This window comes from Lytechinus pictus, chromosome 11, assembly GCF_037042905.1.
Source record: "Lytechinus pictus isolate F3 Inbred chromosome 11, Lp3.0, whole genome shotgun sequence".
NCBI lineage: Eukaryota > Metazoa > Echinodermata > Echinoidea > Temnopleuroida > Toxopneustidae > Lytechinus > Lytechinus pictus.
In genome coordinates this window covers 7606565-7628127 of record NC_087255.1, presented here as the reverse complement: position 1 = coordinate 7628127, position 21563 = coordinate 7606565, and the positions used below count along the sequence as shown (strand labels likewise).

Here is a 21563-nt window from a genome sequence, read left to right as displayed (position 1 = left end):
CACTCCATTGTTTCAAATAAACAAAAAATCATCTAAATACGTAAAAATTAAAGATTTTCGGGTGACTTCTTCGCTCAGCCGAAAAGTAGTTTACCCATCTCCTTGCCGATTATGACGTCATAGAAAATTAATTGATTGACTTGAGATGGCGCTATGGTACTTTTTCTACTGGATACGGTCGATCAACATCTTTGTTTGATCAGGGTGCCCTTTATAGTTCTTAGTTTTTACAAAATAAGTTGTGCGAAATATTTTCGGCACACAATTTGCAGGCCTTCATTTAGCTGTTTATGCATAATTTCCTTAACCCAATATTTCACCAGTTAAGCGTGATCATTTTTGGGTGAATTTCTTAACCTTTTGTGAAAGAATATTTAAAATAGATTGCTTTCATTGCTTTTTTTTCATCCCCTGGCCCGTTTTCCGTTCAGGCCATGTTGTTAGCAAAAAAAAAAAAAAAAAAAAAAAAAGAAACAACGGAACTCGTCTTGCGTCCGGTGCTTATAGGACTTATTTCATTATGCATTATTTAAACAAAATGAAATAGAAAAGTGATAAAGAATAGTTCTGGGAAGTGTACGGTCCTAAATTCTGGAACTCCGGCCTCGTACTGAGGAATTAAAGTATTGCTTCATTCTTATAACTGTTAGTTTAAAAGTTGATTTTATACATCGGTTTCGGAGCCATGGTCCGGCCAGAAAAGTAATGGATTAATTGGGTGGGGGTGGGTGGGGCACAGCATATTCATGTGGCACAATAGATGTCATATGCGAGCAATTCGAGTGAGTAAAAATGATCTTTCACACTATGAAAATTTAGTGAGAGATTTTGAATTGAACTTAAAATACACCCGTTTCCCTTTCTTTTTTTTTCCTTCTTGGAAGTGACCCGCACCCATTATCTTCCTCTGTCGGGTATCTGTGTTAGCTCAGGCTATTAATTAGTAATATCTCGGCCGGGTTTGTTCCAATCGTTCTCATGTTGTTTTTTAAAGGACAAGTCCACCCCAACAAAAAGTTTATTTGATTAAAAGAGAAAAATCCAAAAAGCATAACACTGAAAATTTCACCGAAATCGGATGTAAAATAAGAAAGTTATATGACATTTTAAAGTTTTCCTCAATTTCACAAAACAGTTATATGCACATCCTGGTGGGTATGTAAGTGAGGTGACTGATGACATCATCCACTCACTATTTCTTTTGTATTTTATTAAACGAAATGTGAAATAATCTAATTTTCTCTTCACTGTCATGTACAGTATTTTATTCCTCCCTGGATATATGTGGATTGTTTTAACATCTTGTGGCTTAGTCAAGTTGGTCTTTAATGTCAAATTTGTAAAAATTGAAATATTGTATAATTCAAACAATAAAAAAAACAAAAGAAATAGTGAGTAAGGGACATCAGCGACTCTCTCATTTACATGTCACTGAGTGGTGCAAATCACTATTTTTTGAAAAATATGTGAAACTTCAAAATGTCATAACTTTCTTATTTTACATCCAATCTGGTTGAAATTTTCTGCGTTAGGCTTGTAAGATTTTTCTCCTTTGATTCAAATAAGCATTTTTCTGTGGTGGACTTGACCTTTAATCATTTATGTTGAAGTTTATTCTGCATGGATAGACCTGCAACTGCTGCTTTACTTATAGCTCTTCTATGATCTTTAATTTATTATGTACGTTTTTTGAAAAGGATCGATAAGCAGATAAGGGGTGGCGATGCCACGTTCATCGAATTTGATGGTCACTTTGTAAATAGTTTGCTGCCATCTACCGGTCGTTTTTGCGACAGTTTAGTTATTTACAACGCAAATCGCAACCAAGATGTCGGCATATTCGTCAGCTGGTGGGGCTCTAAAATTGAAGGGAATTGGAGATGTAGGATCGAAGAAGTAAGTTGAATCGTTGTTTCGGTAGTCATAGAAGTACAGGGTGTATGGATTATGATTTTGGTGACTATGACAAACTTTAAAGCTTTTGTTTAATTGCACAAACGCCGACTACGTTAGTAAGAGACCCCAACAAAAGCCTTCTCACATTCGACCGGAGCTCCACTGCCTCGCGGGCAGTGGCGGCGGGGTGCAAGATCCTGAACCCGCCCAGACTAGCGGGGGAAACGGGGGCGCTAATGCAGTTTCGCACCGGCCGACTTTTTCTTTGAGAGAATTTCCCCACCAGCAAGAAGAAGTAATAATTTAAATAATAATAATTATTATATCGCGCCAAATCCACTCTGTCATGTCTGTAGAGTGCTCAAGGCACTTTTTACTCACTTGTTCACTGCAACCACCCTGCCTGTGGGGAATCTACAGGTTGGACTATGGCATGCCAATGCTGTACAGAGCACACACTTTAAAAAATGATTAAAATATCACTTTTGTGACCAAAATTACTAATTTCCATACAGTTGCAATTTATTTTTCATTAGTAACTTGGGAATAATATTTGTATTCACTAGAGCACTCAAAAACTTGAATTTTGGGCATATTTTTGTGTATGCCCTCTATTGGTGGAAAATAATATGGCAAGAAAATTTTCATTTTTTAATCTCTATTTTTAATTAAGAAAAAAATAATTTAAAGAATCAAATTTACTTAAGGGCCAAGTTGTATAAAAAATAGGTGTAATGGAAACTGTCAGTGTAAAAAAATCAAGCATTTGTCCCAAAGAAAAAGAGAAAATAAGCCAAACATTGCCATCCTTATTTTGCCACACATGGAGATATAACTGAGAACAAGGTTATATCATAACCTTGTTCATTGAATGAGTGTTTTTACTTTAGGAAATTCTAATAAAGGAAATTAAGAAGAATTGAAATGTTTGTAATTCAAATTGTTCGCAAATTTCATACTTTTTCAAAATCATAGCAAGTCTCTCAGTCTCAATCACATTTCAAATTCAAGGTCAATGCCCACAACAGAACAATCGCGATCGGGAATGCCTGTAATACTATTTCGGCTGCTTTCAAACATTTCTCTTCTACGGTACATGTTTGGAAGGGGTTACGACGGGCTGCTAAATATTATTTTCTTGAGTCTTTCTCTAGCCTGTCATAATAGACATCAAATATCATGTTACAGTACCGGTACTTTAACGAAATAAACCAAAACAGATTTCCCTGTGAATAACCTTCGTTCAGGGGGAAATTGACTTGGTCTTTTTTTTCAGGCCGAGTCTGGCTCAGACCTATCACTGTGGATAAACCGCACCCCCGACTTTTGCTTATAGTTATATCCCGCCGAGAAAAAGGTGTGGTTAATATTATACAAATAATGCATGCAGCCGAGTGCATTAGTGGAAATGCAGAGCACGCGAGGTTTCTTTAGACAGGTGCCGCACTGCGCACGAGCCGCTGGCGGCGAGTGCCCAGCGTGCACCATCTGAAGAAACCGAGCTTTCTCTGCATTTACTTTTACGCACGACAGAGCAAGTGCATTATTTGTTTTATAAAATAGCAACACAGAAACAAATTCTTGAAAAGTTACAGTACAGATTTGTTGGACTTCTCCCGGGACTTCTACCGCACTGGTTTGCTTGAGCGTGCAATGTCAATTTTCGTTGCGCACCTTTTGCACTGCCGTGCAGTGCACCAAAAAAGTTGGGTGTCATGTGACGCGTATTGGCCAATCGCGATGCTTGAAATAATACACCTATTTTATAAAATGACTGAATACTTACGGTAGATCTACAGTCATTCCCAGTCGTGATATTCAGAAAAGCGATGGGCATATTGAACTTGAAATGTGATTGAGAGACTTGCTATGACATTTGCGAATAATTACTGGTGGGGAAATTCTTGTGACGTTGGCTGATGCGAAACTGCATTAGCGCTGAGAACGGGTGAATGTTTTTGGTTCAGTATCGAAAATACATGTAAAACAAAAGTTTCAACTTGCTCTTTTTACTCTGTATTCTTGAAAACACCACTTATCTATTCATGATTCCAAAATTATGTTGCATGAAAGACTTAAATTTGTCGTAGCTTCGTACATGTAAAGCCGTAACTTTTGATGGTTAGTTTGAATTAAGTGAGTGACTTGTTTAGCTTGACACAGCTCAGCTGATATCTTGATGATAATTTAAAAAAATGAAACTCAATTAGGCTTACATGTAAGTAGGCTACAAATACTGGTATCTTTTTCTGTATTTAAGACCTTTTATTTTTTTTATTTTTCCCCTTTGATAGGAAGAAGAAAAAGAAGAAGGAAAGTAAGAAACTAGAGCAGATAATGACTTTGAGAGAGGAGGAAGAGCAAGAAGAAAGACAGGCAAAGAGGGATAAGCGAACCAAGGCCCAGAAAGCTTTTGACAAGGTCCAAGAACAGAGGGTAAGTATAAAATACAGGAATCATTTCATTCCTTCAACTACGTTTAATAGACCCATGATGGGAAGAGTTCCTTTTGCAACAGCCACCGAAAGTGAAAAAAGTATATATTAGGGTTAGGCGTAGGGTTAGCGTACCTCTCGCGATAGGAAGTCTTTCCAAATTATCTTTTTAGGTACAGAATAACTATGAAAATATTATATTGTGGTTAATTGCATATTGCTGATTATATGCCCAAATTTGATGTTCCTGAACTCAATTCAATTTTATACTTAAATGAGCAAATGTTGTAAAAATATTTGAATTTCAAGTTAACTCTTCTGATGATGATTTCGGAATATTGGACAGTTCCATACGATGGTGTACACATGGAGTATTTTAAATAGTGTTTTATTCTAAGATTGGACCGCAGATCATTCGGAGGTTGCCTTTAAAGAAACACGTACAAAAAAACAGGCTGTCGAGTGTTCAAGAGCAATCCAGATTAAAGCTAAAATTGTAAGAGTTGTGATCAGTGAAAGATAAATTTGCAAGCAGAGATTTGCTCCCATAACTTTAGCTCTGTACCTCCAATAAAAAGTATGCAAAAATGAAATTTTGAATTATATATTTTATTGTAATGAATGTTTGTTCTCTGTCTTTAACCCCCACCCCCCAAAAAAAAATCAGACAAAATTAATGATTAAAAATTATGAATTACACGTATAAGGGAGAGCTTTTTTTATTGTTAACTTCTGACCTCCTTATATTTGTGGTCTTTGAAATTTTCTTTATCGATTATCTAACTATTGCATAAATATATTTTTATCATGTCTTCCAGCAACTGGTCAGGATCCTTGACAAAGCTTCCAAGAAACATAAAGAGAGAGTTAATGTAAGTTTGCCTCAAACATCCCATTTTACTTCCATACCAGGATATGTTAATCTCAGAAGAATTTATCCCCTGGTAAAATATGGGGAAGTGGAAGGGCTGAAGTTGGGATAAAGCCCATATGCTACTTTGTCTCATAAAAGTTACTGAAATATCATCATTACTTCACAAAAAACATTTGTAACTTATTTGATGTTCTAGTGTGCACAGGCACAGATCCAGGGGGCAAAAAGGGGTATGTGCCCCCTTTTTTAAAGGATCTTTTATATTGCTTTTATTAGGAAAGAGTCTCTGTTGGGGAGCTTTGACCCCCTGGTTTTCTTGTCAGAAATATTTGTCCCCCTTCCCCTTTTTTTGGTACCCCCTGGATCTGCCCGTGGGTGTGCTGTAATTATTTTAACCAATCAACACTAACAGTTCAATACACACTTTGGATGGTTGTAATTTTATATTCTACAGTGTAGATCAGGGGCCCATTTCATAAGGACGTGCAATTATCGTAACTTTGCCATTATTTTGACTACCATGGAAACCTAGATAGTGATTGGCTGCTCATCCGCTTTACCATGGCAGTTGCCAAAATGACAAAGTTACAATAGTGCAAGTGTAACTCTTTATGAAAAGTCTAAATATGACAATCAGCATCCAAAGTTTCCCAGATTTCATTTAGCGTTCTTTAGGCTTGTGACTAAGTTGAACTAGTCCAATAGTGTCCTCTTGTTTCTGTTTTGGTTTTGATTGGTATGCTCGGGTTTGAAATTTCTCATTGTTTGATTCTTATCTCACCTCTTTCAGGAATTCAACTCGAAGCTGGACACCCTGACAGAACACTTTGACATTCCCAAAGTCAGTTGGACAAAATAAAAGGATCTCTGCAAAGGCTCTCTTCATTTGTTTACACATTTGATATCTAAGTGGAAGAACTGTTCCTAATTTCAAGAGAACTCAATAGCTCCTTCACGGCTGCCTGTACAAGATCTTCTGTAAAGAGATTCCACGGCACTGTGAGCACTTTGGAACTGATACCGTGAAAGGCCCCCAATTCGGCATGCTTTCTTCTGACAGTCTGTTCAGCTATTGCATTTTCCGATGATCCCTTGCTGTTAGGTGGAGACAAGTCTGGAGGTTAGGAGTAATAAGGCCAGGCCACTACTTCTCCCACATGTGACTCGCCCAGAGGTCAAAGTTTGCCAAATCTGGCCTCCAGACCAGCATCCACACCATCCCTAGTTCTGAAAAACAGTTTTTAATGTATGGATGATAAACCACATGTATTTAATTAACTGGACGATTGAGATTGTCGTCACGTTTTTGATTTTGATAATGACAATAGAAGTTTGACTGTCCTGATATTTATTTTTAAGTCCCAAGAGCCATATGCACCGTCTTTAAAGTTCAATATCCTTAACTTCAATTTAAACATGTAATAGCACCTTATGAGCAATTACAATATAGACATAGTAAAACTATGGATGGAATTGAAAGACATTCGTATGTTGACTTCGGGTCACATGATTGTTATTTTCATAGCAATTGAAATTGTCCAATTATTTCTTCAAACACAATCTGTATTTTGCCCATATGTGTAAGGAAGGCCTTGTTTGGGAAATTGGAATATTGAATGATCTGGATAGCAGAACCATGCCTAATGAAAAGTTGATACAAACTTAATTTCATCCATGGAGGGCCAGCAACACCATCTTATGTGTAGAACTTATATGACTGTTCCTTTAGTAACCCAAAAATGACAAATAAAAGGAAAGTTCACACTGAATGGTTTGGGACTAGTTCCATAAAGATTTTTGACGCTGGTAACTTTGCCATTATGGCAGCTACCATGGTAACAGGGCTCAGCAGCCAATCACGATCAAGTTTTTCATGGTAAATACAAAATGGCAAAGGTACAATCGTTACAAATCTTTATGAAACAGGCTCCTGATCTGTGATACATTTTACACCTCGCACTTATGATAGTATGTCATTTCTTGATATCATTATGGTCGGCAACACATGTTCTAGATAACAAATTCCGGCATTATGGCCTTCCATAATTTAGAGATATATTTGATTCTTACACACCTTCTTAAGGCGGGACCCAGATATAGGTTGTATAATTTAATATAGTATTAGGAATATTTGTTTTACCATGTCCAGAAAAGACTTTTAATAATACTTATTGGCATACTCATATTAGTGAATTCTTTGGGCTTATTAGAAATACTGGACTTAAGAGATGTAAGTAGTTTTGATGATGATGATAGTTATAATAGATGGTGATCATATTTGTTGATAAAATTTGTGATTTGTATAAATAATGTATATTAAAAGTTCATACATGTACCTTTGTAACATTGATTGTAACATTTTTTATTGTGTTGCATCAAAGTATCCTTATTCTCAACATCATTCGTCTTAATTATTTAAAGTCCACCCCAGGAAAATGCTGACTTGAATAAATAGAGAAAAATCAAACTAGCATAGTGCTGAAAATTTCATCAAAATCGGATGTAAAATAAGAAAGTTATGACATTTTAAAGTTTCGCTTATCTTCACAAAACAGTGATATGCACAACTAGGTGAGTCAGTCGATGATGTTCATCACTCACTATTTCTTTTGTTTTTTATTGTTTGAATTATACAATATTTCATTTTTTATAGATTTGACAATAAGGATCATCTTGACTGAACCATATAGTATTATACAATGCTAATTCCACATGTTCAGGGAGGAATTAATCATTGTATCACTTGATAACGAGGAGAAAATTAGAATATCTCATATAATAAAATACAAAAGAAATAGCGAGTGGATTACATCATAGTCTCCTCATTTGAATACCAGCTAGGATGTGCACATAACTGTTTTGTGAAATTAAGCAAAACTTTAAAATATCATAACTTTCTTAATTTACATCCGATTTTGATGAAATTTCCAGTGTTATGCGTGTTGGATTTTTCTCTGTTTATTCAAATCAACTTTTTGTTGGAGTGGACTTGTCCTTTAAAGAAATATTCTTAGTTAACCGTTATATGTTACATCATGTATCGGGAGGGTGTTTCATAATAGATTTCATTACAAACAAAATTGTCAGCTCTGTCATTTTCAGTGATATCCTTGATTTTGATTTATAGCTGATATGCACTGAATGTTATCATAGTAACTGTCAGAGCCAACACTTAAACCAGCATTATCAACTTCCAAGAAACATCCCACAGATCTCATATTTTTCTTGTCATGTATGAACTATGATAAATAGCCCCATAATAATACCCCAAAACTGGTCCATTCTCTCTCACTCTCCCTCTCCTATCCCTCTCTTTGCTTGACCTCTCCCTTTATTCTACACACATCCTTTCCCTCTATTCCCTTCTCAATCTCTATGCCTCTTAAAGCTAAATGAAAGTAGTTGCAGTAAAACACTGATTTCGTGAGAAAGTCTGTAAAACCAAGGTTATGTATTACTCTATCATCATGGATCTAGATCTGGTACAGTTACAAAAACTGAACATTGTGAAATAATAAAATCTAAGCTGAAAAATGATCACACTGAAGATCGCCAACACAGATAGGCACACGTGGGACAGTGTATATTATTATTGCTGGAATTAAGACCCGACGGGAGTGCCCGAATCCACGCTTATTTTGTTTATATCTCAGCAATTACACAATTTCTTCCAGAATCCTTTGGCACATATTTTTCATTCATACAAACAGACACTTGGGTGGTCATTATATTGGATTCTGTAAAAAGTCATTTTGAGATCGTTACCACAACTGGCATTTATAATACCCCTCTCTCTCTCTATGCTCCTCTCATTTTCTATACCCTTCTTCTTACTCTATTCCCCTCATCTCACTCTGTATGCTGCTCCTCTCCCTCTGTATACACGGCTCCCTTTCTATACCCCTCCTCTCTTTGTCTATACTCCTCTCCCTTTCTATTCACCTCTCCCTCTGTATGCTCCTCTCTCTCTCTCTCTATATGCTCCTCTCCTTCTATTTACCCCTCTTCTTACTTTCTAGGAACCTCCCCTCTGCATGCTCCTTTTCCTTATTGCCCTCTCCCTTTTTATACCCCTCTTCTCCCTCTCTAAGCCCCTCTCCCTTTCTACACCCCTCCTCTCCCTAGGCCCTCTATATACTCCTCCCCTCTCCCTTTCTATACCCATCTTCTTTTCCCTATTCCCCTCTCCCTCTCTATGACCCTCTCCATTTCTATACCATTCTTACTCTATATTCCCCTCTGTATGCTCCTCTTCTCATTCTCTATGCCCCCACTGTATGTTCCCCTCCCTTTCTATACCCCCCTCTCCCTCTCTATGCCCCCACTGTATGTTCCCCTCACTCTCGCCACAACTGCACATCTCCAGATTTTTCTCTCTCCTAATAGGAAACATCTCCAGTGACATTAGGTTGGCTTTGAAAATAGCAGAAGAACGTAAGAGAAATATTTAGATAGGAAGATTTGGTGAATTCCAACAAAGTAGAATGAAATTACGAATCATATACATGTATGGTTTATGTATATTTTGATTTTTTTCATCGAAAAATGTTTGTAAAAATCATCTGACCGTTTAATTTCTTTTTAAAGTGACATCAGGGGTCTGTAACACAAAGCTTAGCGACTGATCATGCTGATTTTTATGATTAATTATGCACAATAATCCATGCAGTCAATCCTAGAAATATGCCCTACAATCAATTGCTTAGCTCTATGTTATGGGGTCCTGTTCATCGAATTTATGATATGAGATTGCGAAAGAAGTCACAATTTCTTGTGTAATGGTGTGTTACTTGGATTTTCATCAAATCTTCATTAATCATTATTATGATTTCCTTGTTTTATTAGATTTGAAAACAAATTACTTTGAGGAGAAAGATAAAGTGTGTGTGTGTGTGTGGGGGGGGGGGGCAAATTGGTTATGACACACACAGAGAAGGAACAATTAATTGTTTCATGATTCGATATTTAATACAAAACAAGATTCTTCAACAATATTACAAAAATAATAATTTTGGCAAAAGCATGCAGAAAACTTCAACTTTTCAGTGTGATTTTGTAGTAGTGAGGACCCATGTAGATGAAAATAATGGGATCTTGAGATTAAATAATGAAAGCAAATGTAAAAGTAAAAATGTAAAACAATAGGTGATTGATACTTCGAATCACAGACAGAATACATGGAATCAATACAATACAGACTTACAAACTACGGTTCTTACAACAAAATTATTTCTTGAGAATGTGGAAAATCATACAATGGTTTCATGCATTGGCTTTGGCTAGGTGAATTTATCAATGAATTGTTGACAATGACTGACTGAAATGTCATTATTGCACTTAATTAAATCTGAATTTACAAAAAGAATTACAATACATACATGTACCGATGTGCATAATTTTGATAATTGTTATGGAAAAGGTTATCTACAAGCCCCCCCCATTAAAGAAATTACTAGCCTAGGCAATGACGTTATCAGTGGCGTACGCAGGATTTCTGAAGGGGGGGGGGGTTGAAGCTGAAAGAAATGTTGACAACCCCCCCCCAAAAAAAAAAAAAAAAAAAAAAGTCTTCACCATAAATTTTAGGTCCTTTCGTTCCCAACACAAATTTGGCAAGAAAAAAAAAAGGTCTTCAACATTTTCTTTAGGGGGGGGGGTTGGGTATCAAAAATAGTTATGGGGTGGGGAGGGGGCGGTTGAACACCTGTAACCCCCCCCCCCCCCCCCCCCCGCGTACGCCACTGGACGTAATAACTTTATCCATGATGATAATACTCACACACATGATGCAAATGGTCATAATCTCATCAATCTTAGATCCTTTCTGAGCAGCATAAAGTATTGTACAATGTACATGTTGATGTTCAAAGTTCAGTGAAATATGAACACAATTTTAATACACTACTGTAAAAAACACACCCATTGAAGGAAATGCACATAATGCAGCCTGCAATCATGAAGGTGGATTTTCAGCTAAATCACATCACTTGATATCACAGGCTAAATTTAACCCCGAGGTGTCGAAATTAGCAATAAAGTTAAAACTTAAAAACCCGTCAGTGTGACATTTCTGATGTCAAATGACAGCAATCAATCATGTAGGTGAAGATACATGTACATGTAGCCTAACAACTTTGTGTTGAAAGAATTTAGCCCTTTGGGATAACTTCCTATCTTCGTGAATTTGGGCCAAAGAGGACATATTCATATGAAGGTATGACTATTACCAGTGGTGGATCCAGGGGGCACATCCGGCCCATGCCCCCTCCCCCCATCCCCTTTTGAGAGACAAAAAAAAAAATAAGAGAGTCAAATAGGGCCTAAGCTTTCGACCCTAGCAGAATCTTTGTCGTAGCAGAATCTTCTTCGTCGAAGATTCTGCTAGGATCGAAAGCTTAGGCCCCTTTTGACTCTCTTATTTACTCCAATGGCTCTCTTTTATTAGATAAGCAGTTTTCAGCAGCTTTTTTCTGCCATACAAAAAAATTAGGGGGAACATGTTATACCATGGTTATACAAATGCAAGAGAGGACCTTTTTTTGGGGGGTTGTCAATTTCTTCCAGGAATAACACAACCACGATTTGGTAGTGAACACCTCTTTTTTTTTTTTTGGGGGGGGGGGCTTGTAAAATTTTTCCGTTAAAAATGACCCCCCCCCTGGAAAATCCTGGATCCGCCCTTGACTATTACTATAGTCAGTGTAGTACAGTGTAATTACGGTAGAATATGAACACAGCAAACCGTTATACTTCTAAACACACAAATTTCTTCCATCAATATGCCAAAACAATACACTGGCTTTACACTGGAAGTGGTTTTACTGGTTGCCTTCATGAGTAAGTCTTTCAAGTTCAATTGCATATCACATCTGATTTAACAGAGGAAGTTCAGTATCAATAAGGTCCCAGGGACCGCCATAATTATCCTTCAAACAAGAATCTTGTTACATGTACATGTAGGCCTAGAGTATAAATGTTAGAGCACATCAATCCTAGGCATCGATACCGGTACATAAAAAGTATGTGTATATCACAATGAGGAACATATGCTTCCAACAAACATAAAATACCTTGAACGTCACTCAGTTCAAAATACAAATACAGACTTATAACTCGGTCACATTAGCTCTACGGCGGCCGTACGGCGAGTCGAAATCAGCCGTTTTAACATGTTTAACATTTTTTGTACTAGCTGAATATCGGTGGTTTGAATAAAAATGGATAAAACGGCTGTTTTCGACTCGCTGTACGGCCGCCGTAGAGCAAATGTGATCAAGGTATTAATAATACAGAGTGAAGACTTTGTGATGACGATGTTGCAATAATTCAATACATACATATCGGTGTAGGAAAAACCCAGACAATGGAAAATTTCGCCCTGATCACGGTCAAATCGCCCCTAAAATCCCCCCAAATGGCATACTCTGGGGCAACCCCAACTTGATATATATATATTTATATATACATGTACCACAAACAAAATTCAAGAATACTTTAATATAAAAGCAAAAAATACATCAGAATGATATTCGTATTTACTGTATAATTGCTCATTGTGCAAAAGATTAGCCCTTGAAATTATAGCCCAAAAAATTCGGAAATCTCAATGTGAAAAAATAGATATGCTAAAAATAGAAATTATTTCTTACTCTGATACACTTTTTTTTCTACATGAGACTCGTTTTTGTTCTCATTATTGTTCAATTTGAGTCTACATCTACAGAGCAGTCTTAGCACCATGCATTAATGGAAAAAAGAGTTTTGGAAATTTCAAACAGAAAGGCACCATTCAAGCACATGTGTGATAACTGTGGAAGACACAACATTATTTGGTTGATTATCATCAAAAGAGTTGACTTGGTTGATATCTTAAAAAGTCAAGTTCAGGTGCATAACTGGGATAAACATTTACTTTCAAGGCACTTGTCGCAGGGGTGTTGGGAGCTGATTGTTTCATGCAATCAGAATAAGTAATGTAACAAACGTTCAATGCAAACTCATACAAATCTTCATGAATGTACATTTCGAGAGTTGTATGTATGGTAAGGGTTCCTAAAGCTACGCACCACTCATCGCGCATGCAATTTCAATGGCAAGATGCGCACTATTTGTGTGGACTGTAGAGTGACGAATGATTCCTATTCTATTTTTCTAAAGAAGTTGCAATAAATCACTAAATGCAGAGAAAACCAGCAACTGTTTGGAATTTTAGAGTTATATTCACTTTAATTTCATATTATCCTATATGAACATATTTTAGAAATTGAGGCACATTTTCTTTGCATGATAAATCAAGTGCGTAGCTTTAGGACTCTTTCTAAATCGGGCAGTGAAATCAACAGGTGTTAGGAAAACGGGATTTTCGTATTGTGAGTTTTGTGATATTTTTTTCTCGGTTAAGGATCTTTAGAATATTTACCAAAATTTAGTGAACAATAATTTGTTGAAATATTAAAATTGGCATAGATTTCATCGTTTGTAAACAAAGTGCGTAGCTTTAGGTCCCCCAATCATACACTTTGTACACAGTTGCATCACTTAACCTACATATGTATCTCCATGATTTTCATAAAAAAATAGCAAGCCATAAAAATATCACTTTCTAGTACCCATGCTGAACGAAAGCAATCAAATTGTTATAAAACAGTTAATGTAAACTTTTAAGATGTATTTATCTTGAAATAAAACGATGAAATATTCTGTACGCAGTACATATGACCTGTGCAAAAATACATCGCATACACATCACATGAGAATGATTGTATTCATAATCGATAGGTTGTGCACATTACACAATGCAAAAATGAAAGAATTGGTAATATCACAATGCATGCATTGCTTTACAAATATTTACAACTGCGACGATACAGCCACGTTTGCCACGTGCGATGCATATTTAAAATCAAGGCAAGATTTTTTTACTTTGTTTTCTAATAACTGTGTGCAAATCTATTTCAGTAGTGATTTTCTTTAATATCAACTATGTTAACACCACACTATTCACACTTCTAAAATGCAGCTAAATGTATATGTTTACACCAAGACAAAAGTATAGTGCAAAAGAGTAAAAACAGTGTACTGTACATGTATATCACAAAATATTGATACATACTATACTTGTACCTGTTATGTTATAATGTCTAAAATCAAATAATATAAAATATTGTTACTCCAATTTATAGCGACAATAAGGGAGTGTTTCATGAGCGGTTTTGTAAGTGATTTTTCAGTGACTAATATGCTGTCAGCCAATCAGATGCATGGATTTGCAGTAGCTTTTAACAATAGCAAGTGAACACCACTGGCTATTTGATTCATGAAATGTGGTCCTTGATCACTCTGACTTTATTGTGTATATTGGGAGTTAAAGGGGAATAACATCCAAGTTGTTTGCACTGTGATAAAATCAAGCTTTCATAAAATGTTGGACGGGGATAAAAAAGTAACATTTCAAAAACACGAAATAGCTTAAATGAACGAAACATGAAGATTAAAAATTGGCCATATAATTATTATGTTTATATGCTTAGATTTCTCTTTGCTGTAAAACTTTGCTATTAGGAGTGATATATTTTGGATTTCAGCCTTTTAATATAAAAACTTCATCAACCAATAATGATCAACAATAGGGCTATAAATATGTAATTGCGACTAACATTCTTTGGTCAGGCACTTATAATAAAGCAGAACTTTTTTTGTTTGCATACAAATATTTTATAAAAAGAAAGGAAATGAAGAGATACATGCAAATGGAGAAGGGGGAAAAAGAAACGCAAAAAAAGCTGAGAGGATGGAGTAACAAAATAAATTACACTTAAAAATTATTGTGAAATGAAATTAATGAAAATGATTAAAAAAAATTAAAGGGAGAGAATAAAAGGGAAACCAAAAGAGGAAGAAGAACGGGGGAAGAAAAGGGGGATAATGAAAAGAAAAGAGATCGAAATGTGTAATGGAAAAATATGGTACAACTTAAAAAAGAAAGGAAACTGAGAATAAAAAAGAGAAAATATTTAAGAGTTGCATATGGTAGAGTGCATAAACCTGATATCAAGTTGACCCCACAGCATTGAAGTAAACAATGTCACATGTGATGTGGCACTTGATTGTATGCTCAAAGCAACAAGTTCATCTACATTAATTTAATTGACTTCATAATTCATATCCCCCGACACACCCTTAACACGTACACAGATACAGACTGTTCAATAATCAATAGTAGATAAGAGGTTACTTCAGTGTTGATAAATTCTAGATTATCAATCAAACAACGGGGGCAACGATCATGGTTGGCATTCTTGCTCCGTAGAGTGTACAAAAACAACCAAGGAATGTTTTATGGAATGAAGTGTTCTAAAGTATGAAAGTCTTTTCAATCATATAATTTGTTACATTTTCAAGTTATTCTTCAGTAACCACACTCTTATGATAATACTCAGACAAATTTAATGAGGATATACATCATAAAACTGACGGTTCACAATCTCAAGCAATCACATATACATTAACAAAGGCATACACACTCATACCGTACATTATCTCTCAAATAATGTTTTCAGATATATGAATCCATTTTTCACACATACTGACAAGAGAGATGCATAAGACTAATATCAAATGAGTAAACACTTAAATTTAAAGACAAATATACATTAAAGCAAGTGTACCATGTGGGCGCCGACTTACAAAGAGAACTTACGATTGATCCAATCAATCTCTACTGTATGGAAATCCATCCATACCATAATTTTTTCTACAGGAAATTTGCAAAACCTCCTTAGAATCACACAGAATTTTCAAGAGAATGATGAATATATGTATTTATAACATATTAGTAGAAAATATGTTGAACAAACATACATTTTAGATGTTGATGTTGCTGGCCGTCCATAGTTGTGGTTGATCGGGGGAGCGTTTCATGAAAGGACTTGTCGGACGTTTTATCCGACAGTTACCATAGTAACAGTGCCTCACAGCCAATCAAAATCAAGGAAAGATGTCAGATCTGACAACTTGTCGGACAAAAATCTTGATGAAACGCTCCCCAGATTAATCGCAACTCTTTGTAAGACGGGGCCCAGTATTGCTCTTTCAATGTTCTGTATTAATGGAGGTGGATGTGTCTTCAAATCAAAGACCAATGGGGCCCTGTTCCAGAACGAGTTGTGTTCAAACTGACTAGACGTCGACTAGATGTCGAACCATTTCATCTCTTGCAAGAAGATACTAGTATTTGGTCATCAAACATGGCTAGGACTTCCTGAAGATATGACCAAAGGCTGAAAAATATACTTCCAAATCATTCCTAATGAGGTAATATAATATCATTGGTAACATCATACAGAGCTAGGACTTATGGGGCAATCGCAAGCCTGTTTCTGGCAACACAATTTGATGATTAGTTGCGACTACTCACTCTGTCGGGATAGGCTGCAAGTTTCCAGTTGATGTGCATCAATTGCAAACCAACTTTCTGGTAACCACCCACTAGACTCTGACTACATTGTATGTAGAAATGGGTCAATACCTTCATTTTCTTTGGTGGTTTCGCTTGTTGCCTTGAAGTGGTTCCTGAATATCTTCCAGCTATTAGAGTTGAATCCAGGACCCTGAAACACGCAGGTCAGCGATTGATCGTACGCTTGATTTTTACAATCAATTGTACATTGTAGTCAATGCAATCAATCATCAAACAATGTTCTACGCTGATTGCTATGCTTAGTGTTATCGCAGTAAGCCCCCCAGGAGGGAAAGTTGTAACACCCACTAGACTCTGACTACATTGTATGTAGAAATGGGTCAATACCTTCTTCATTTTTTTGTTTGAGGTTTCGCTTGTTGCCTTGAAGTGGTTCCTGAATATCTTCCAGCTATTAGAGTTGAATCCAAGGCCCTGAAACACGAAGGTCAGCGATTGATCGTACGCTTGATTTTTACAATCAATTGTACATTGTAGTCAATGCAATCAATCATAAAAATTTGTTCTACGGTGATTGCTATGCTTTGTGTAAGCCCCCAGGAGGGAAAGGCCATTTGTTTCAAATCGCTCTAAAACCTGTCGGTGATGCTGATGGGGCAATTTCGAAGGCAGCAAGGCAGGTGGAGTGAGCACTCAAGGCAAATATGCTTCATCGTTAACGCATGCCCTGGAAAGGGTCATCTCCTCGAAGTTGATTAGTTCATAAGTTTTCCAGGATTTCCTTGAGTTGCACAAAGTCCATGACGTTGGTGAAGAGGAATGATCGTGAGATGAAGAGCTTCTGGTTGGCCTCGCTGTATCTCCATAGGTTTACAACGTAACCTGTTATCACAAATGACAAATATATATATTTGTCTCAATTACGATATGCATTAGAAATAAGATTGGTTCAAACACATGTATCAGGAGGCTTTGTAATATCCCTCATCCCAAGGGCCATGACTGAAACAAGAGTTGCTCATTCTTTCATTTATTCTGCAGCAGAACAATTTGATTTTAATCAGATCGTTTGGAATGCTGATTAAAAAAAATATATTTATACCACCACAAGGTTGCAGGCCTTCAGAGAGTTACAGAAAACTTGACAAAGTCTAGCAAGACTAGATGTACATGGCAGACTACATGTACCATGTACATTTACATGTATCTGCTATCAAACCTCTAAATTCAGATAACTTCAAATTTAGAAAAAAAATGTTTTTGTGAAGGATGGAATATAATACAAAATGTATAAATTTCATTTACATTTAAATTTAATCGTAGATCGAAATATAACTTTTATTTTTATTTCAATATCAAGTACAGGTATTGATCAAAACAGATGAGCACAATGTACATGTATTTGATATGATAGCACAGCGCATAAAAGGTGTGTCATTTTAATATAATGAGAGGACTTTGTACCGTCATGAACTTTCTATGTATGTACACTGTACAGTACAAGTAGGACTACAGAACAAATTGCCCAATGCAGTCATTCTTTTTTAACAGTGTTATTATTTTTTTTGGCAAGTAGCCATACTTTCTGCATGATTCAACACTTTTGGTAGAATGTCATTTGTTTTGAAATAACTTCTTTCCTCAAAAAGTTAGCAACTACATGTACATGTATACATGGAGCTTCTGTGCATACATGTATTTCATAATGGCAAAACAAGCAATGAAATACATATATCTCTGCCAATTAAAATCAGGGGAAGCTGTCAGCTTTGACAACTTTTCAGGAGGTGACAAAAGTTGATAAAAAGACTCTCCTGAAATATTCTTTTTTAATGAGGATTCAAGTTCTCCTTATTTTAATCATGAAATTGAGTGAATCGAGGACGTTGTTCAAAGGTACGATTTCTCACCTTGACTTTTCCTTGTATAGTTGCCCCTGAGATCTCCTATAAAGTAATCTCCTGTTCCGTAGCTGATCTGTTCGGCACTTCTCATGTTGACAAGGACATCATCGGTCAGGGGTGAATAAATGGTCTCACTCCTCTGTTTCACATCTTCGGTATGGAAGGTTGTGTTTGAGGCCGAGATGGGTATGAAGTTTCGACCTTGAGAACAAAGAAAAGAAAAGAGAGTCATGTTAATAGAAAAGATATCATTTATTACAGAACAGAAATGGGAAAAGCACCCCCTCCCCCAAGAGAGCAACAGCCCCCCCCCCAAAAAAAAAAAATCTTCAATTAAAATGCTAGAAGACAGCTCTGTTTGAGGCAGAAATCGGTATAAAGTTTTGACCTGGTGAAAAGAAAGGGCTGTGGAAAGAATGACATTCAAATTGGGTATTCATACAGGTACAATCGAAAAAAATATACAGTTCAAAACAAAAGTGGCACCTTCGGGTACAATCAGGGTACTCAATGCAAGAAGTCAGCTCAGGTATGCGTTCAAGTGTGAGAACAGGTCTCAAAATAAAAAAGAATCGCTGGAATGAGAAAATATTTAAGTGTGAGGAAATTGCTAGATGTGTAGCATCTAGCAAGGGTAATGCTTGATATGCTATTATAAACTGTAATTTTATGTACACCTCAGATTTAAAGTTATGCTTTATTGAACAATCAATCGAATCTTTAATACATGTAGGGCCCTGGAGAGAGAGAGAGAGAGAGAGAGAGAGTAGGAGACTATGGAGAGAATAAAAGAGAGAAGGGATAGAATGGGAGAGAAACAAAACTTTGAAATTTCACACCTTATTTCAATGTGCAAAGCTTTTAACTAATGATTTGAATTTAGTTGGGGGTAGGCTTGACCTTTATACGTAGGGAATATTGTTGTTCATGCAATCTGAGATACATGTATATGTACATGTACTGTACATTTGTCCACAAGCTTCACTTTTAAATCTATATCTTCTTCGTGCTTGTATTAACATGATATTTCCTGGTTTGTAGGCTATGATCTTTTCCTCTCCTCCACTCCATCTCTATCCTCCCCCATCTGTCTCTCTTAATCCCCTTGTTTATCAATCTCTCTCTCCAACCCCTCTCTGCAGCCCCTCCGTTCCTCCCTTCTTCCCCTTCTCCTCTCCTTCTCCATACAACTATTCTATTCCAAGCATATTTGTCAACAACGACTTTATTCGTTTGAAAGGATATCACACTATCTATGCCCCATTGTACATACATAAACTGCAACTGATGCAAATGTCAATATTGTATCAAAGTCCTATTCAAGTGTACTTTTGCATTGAAGTGATCTAAAGCCTGTTTATCTCATTATCTCAATTCAAGAAGTTCACAATAACATGCCAATGAAAAAATGGTGCGACTTTGCCAAATATTATTATTAAAACAATTACTCTTGTTTCTCTCAACATAAATTTTCTACTACTTGTAATTAGGAAATAATTGCAGATTTTACATAGAAAACTCAGTAAACAACAAGTAAACATGTAATATTTCAACATTTGAGCTTGGGCCTATATCCATTCCTATTCAATTCCTCATATATTTCTGGAACATGTAAACAAAGAAACCCATGGATGTAATATTTTTCAAAATTTAAAAAGACTTTTTGAAAATAAACTTTGAAAAGTTGAATGATTGATTCAAGCAGTAAAAATCTTTAACAGATCGCTAAAACAGAACTGACGACAAATTTTACCTCGAACGGCGATAATCCTTTTCAGTTGCTCCGTTTCATTCTCCTGATCGACATCCATCCTGAGTCTCTTCCTGGTCATTCCGCAGGATCCGCTGGTCATTCCGTTGTGGAGCACCCCTTCCATGTCCTGCAACGCCATATCGCCGTCTGGTCTCCTGGAACTGCTGATAGGAACTTTACAGCGATGTCTGCCAGACACTCCTCCTCCAAATGGGCTTGAACTAGACCCGAACGGACTCCCAGGCACTTCCATATCAGCTATCCAATCAGAGATGCTCCTGACATTGACAAATACCCAGAGTAATCCAGTTCAACTACCAGTAGAAAAAAAAAGTAAAAGAAAAAAGTTCAGGCTTCCGTGTTCATTGATCGTGTGATATGAAAGATTGTTTACATCGTCTCTGTATCCATCTTTGGAATTTGTACCATAATGGCTCAGAAGTCACTGAAGATTATACATGTACACAAAGCCAAAGGTTTGGTGTTGTTTAGTTCACTGTGTATGACAATAAAAACCACAGGGTCATCACAATCTAGGTCGGGCCACAAGGATGTCCCTGTGAGAGTATTGTCTAGGTCACAATTGAAGCTTTTCAAGGTTTACGGTGTTGTTGACATCTTCCACCAACTTTATTTCCATGCTGTTCTCCCCTCCAAAAGGATTGTGATCTGTATAGTGAGAAATTAACACAATTGGATGATATGGTATTTAACTGAAAAGGGATGGGGGAGGGCACTCAACTGTATTGATGTAAACACAAACAACTACATGTAAATTAGTTAAAATGGTGATTTGCCAGCAAAGACTTACATGTACATGTATAAATTTAAAATGCATGTGTTTTGGATGTCAAATATACACTGTAAGGTTATTAAAACTTAGGAACAAAATTGCTTTGGGGTATTTCTTTTATATAGCCAGAATTTTAGTGTGTCACATACTCATATTGAAATTTTCAATATTAAAAAAAAAAAAAAACACAGTAATATGCTGTACTTGAATAGGGTGAATCACTCTGATTGTTCACCGCAATACAGCATATAAACCTGAAGATCCAAGATTTAAACTAGAGCTAAAATATGTGTGTATTTCTGAAACTATTAGATAATTGAGCAAGTGAAAGAACTAAAAGTTTGATAAAAAGTCAAACTGACAAATGTAATGTGGCGCTCTTCATTTTTTACGTCAGTTCTTAAAAAACACATCCAAAGAAAGCTCACTCGGCAAAACTTCTCATCTATATATATTTTTTGAGAATAAAAACAGTTCTTTCTGGCCAAT

The 21563-nt window shown here is 36.3% G+C and overlaps 2 protein-coding genes across 2 annotated transcripts; one reads left to right on the top strand and one right to left on the bottom strand.

Annotated features, from left to right (window-relative positions):
• The first annotated feature begins 1750 nt into the window (after positions 1-1750).
• Positions 1751-7549, top strand: LOC129271440 (protein FAM32A-like). The gene is made up of 4 exons (XM_054908795.2): positions 1751-1896; positions 4191-4332; positions 5150-5203; positions 5996-7549. The coding sequence occupies exons 1-4, from the start codon at positions 1829-1831 to the stop codon at positions 6062-6064; spliced, it is 333 nt and encodes a 110-aa protein (XP_054764770.1). The 5' UTR covers positions 1751-1828; the 3' UTR covers positions 6065-7549.
• A 6019-nt stretch (positions 7550-13568) lies between these two features.
• Positions 13569-20951, bottom strand: LOC135155948 (uncharacterized). Its single transcript, XM_064106541.1, has 3 exons — positions 20282-20951; positions 18535-18729; positions 13569-17506 (listed from the first exon to the last, which is right to left on the bottom strand). The coding sequence occupies exons 1-3, from the start codon at positions 20532-20534 to the stop codon at positions 17385-17387; spliced, it is 570 nt and encodes a 189-aa protein (XP_063962611.1). The 5' UTR covers positions 20535-20951; the 3' UTR covers positions 13569-17384.
• Between the last annotated feature and the right edge of the window lie 612 nt (positions 20952-21563).

What these genes read in the sequence shown, in the direction of transcription:
- LOC129271440 (XM_054908795.2), top strand. Translation starts at nt 1,829, where the DNA reads ATGTCGGCATATTCGTCAGCTGGTGGGGCTCTAAAATTGAAGGGAATT. An exon ending in GGAGATGTAGGATCGAAGAA is followed by an intron (nt 1,897 to 4,190) that starts GTAAGTTGAATC and finishes CCCCTTTGATAG; the next exon opens with GAAGAAGAAAAAGAAGAAGG. An exon ending in AACATAAAGAGAGAGTTAAT is followed by an intron (nt 5,204 to 5,995) that starts GTAAGTTTGCCT and finishes CACCTCTTTCAG; the next exon opens with GAATTCAACTCGAAGCTGGA.
- LOC135155948 (XM_064106541.1), bottom strand. Translation starts at nt 20,534, where the DNA reads ATGGAAGTGCCTGGGAGTCCGTTCGGGTCTAGTTCAAGCCCATTTGGA. An exon ending in AAGGATTATCGCCGTTCGAG is followed by an intron (nt 18,730 to 20,281) that starts GTAAAATTTGTC and finishes TTTGTTCTCAAG; the next exon opens with GTCGAAACTTCATACCCATC. An exon ending in CTATACAAGGAAAAGTCAAG is followed by an intron (nt 17,507 to 18,534) that starts GTGAGAAATCGT and finishes TTGTGATAACAG; the next exon opens with GTTACGTTGTAAACCTATGG.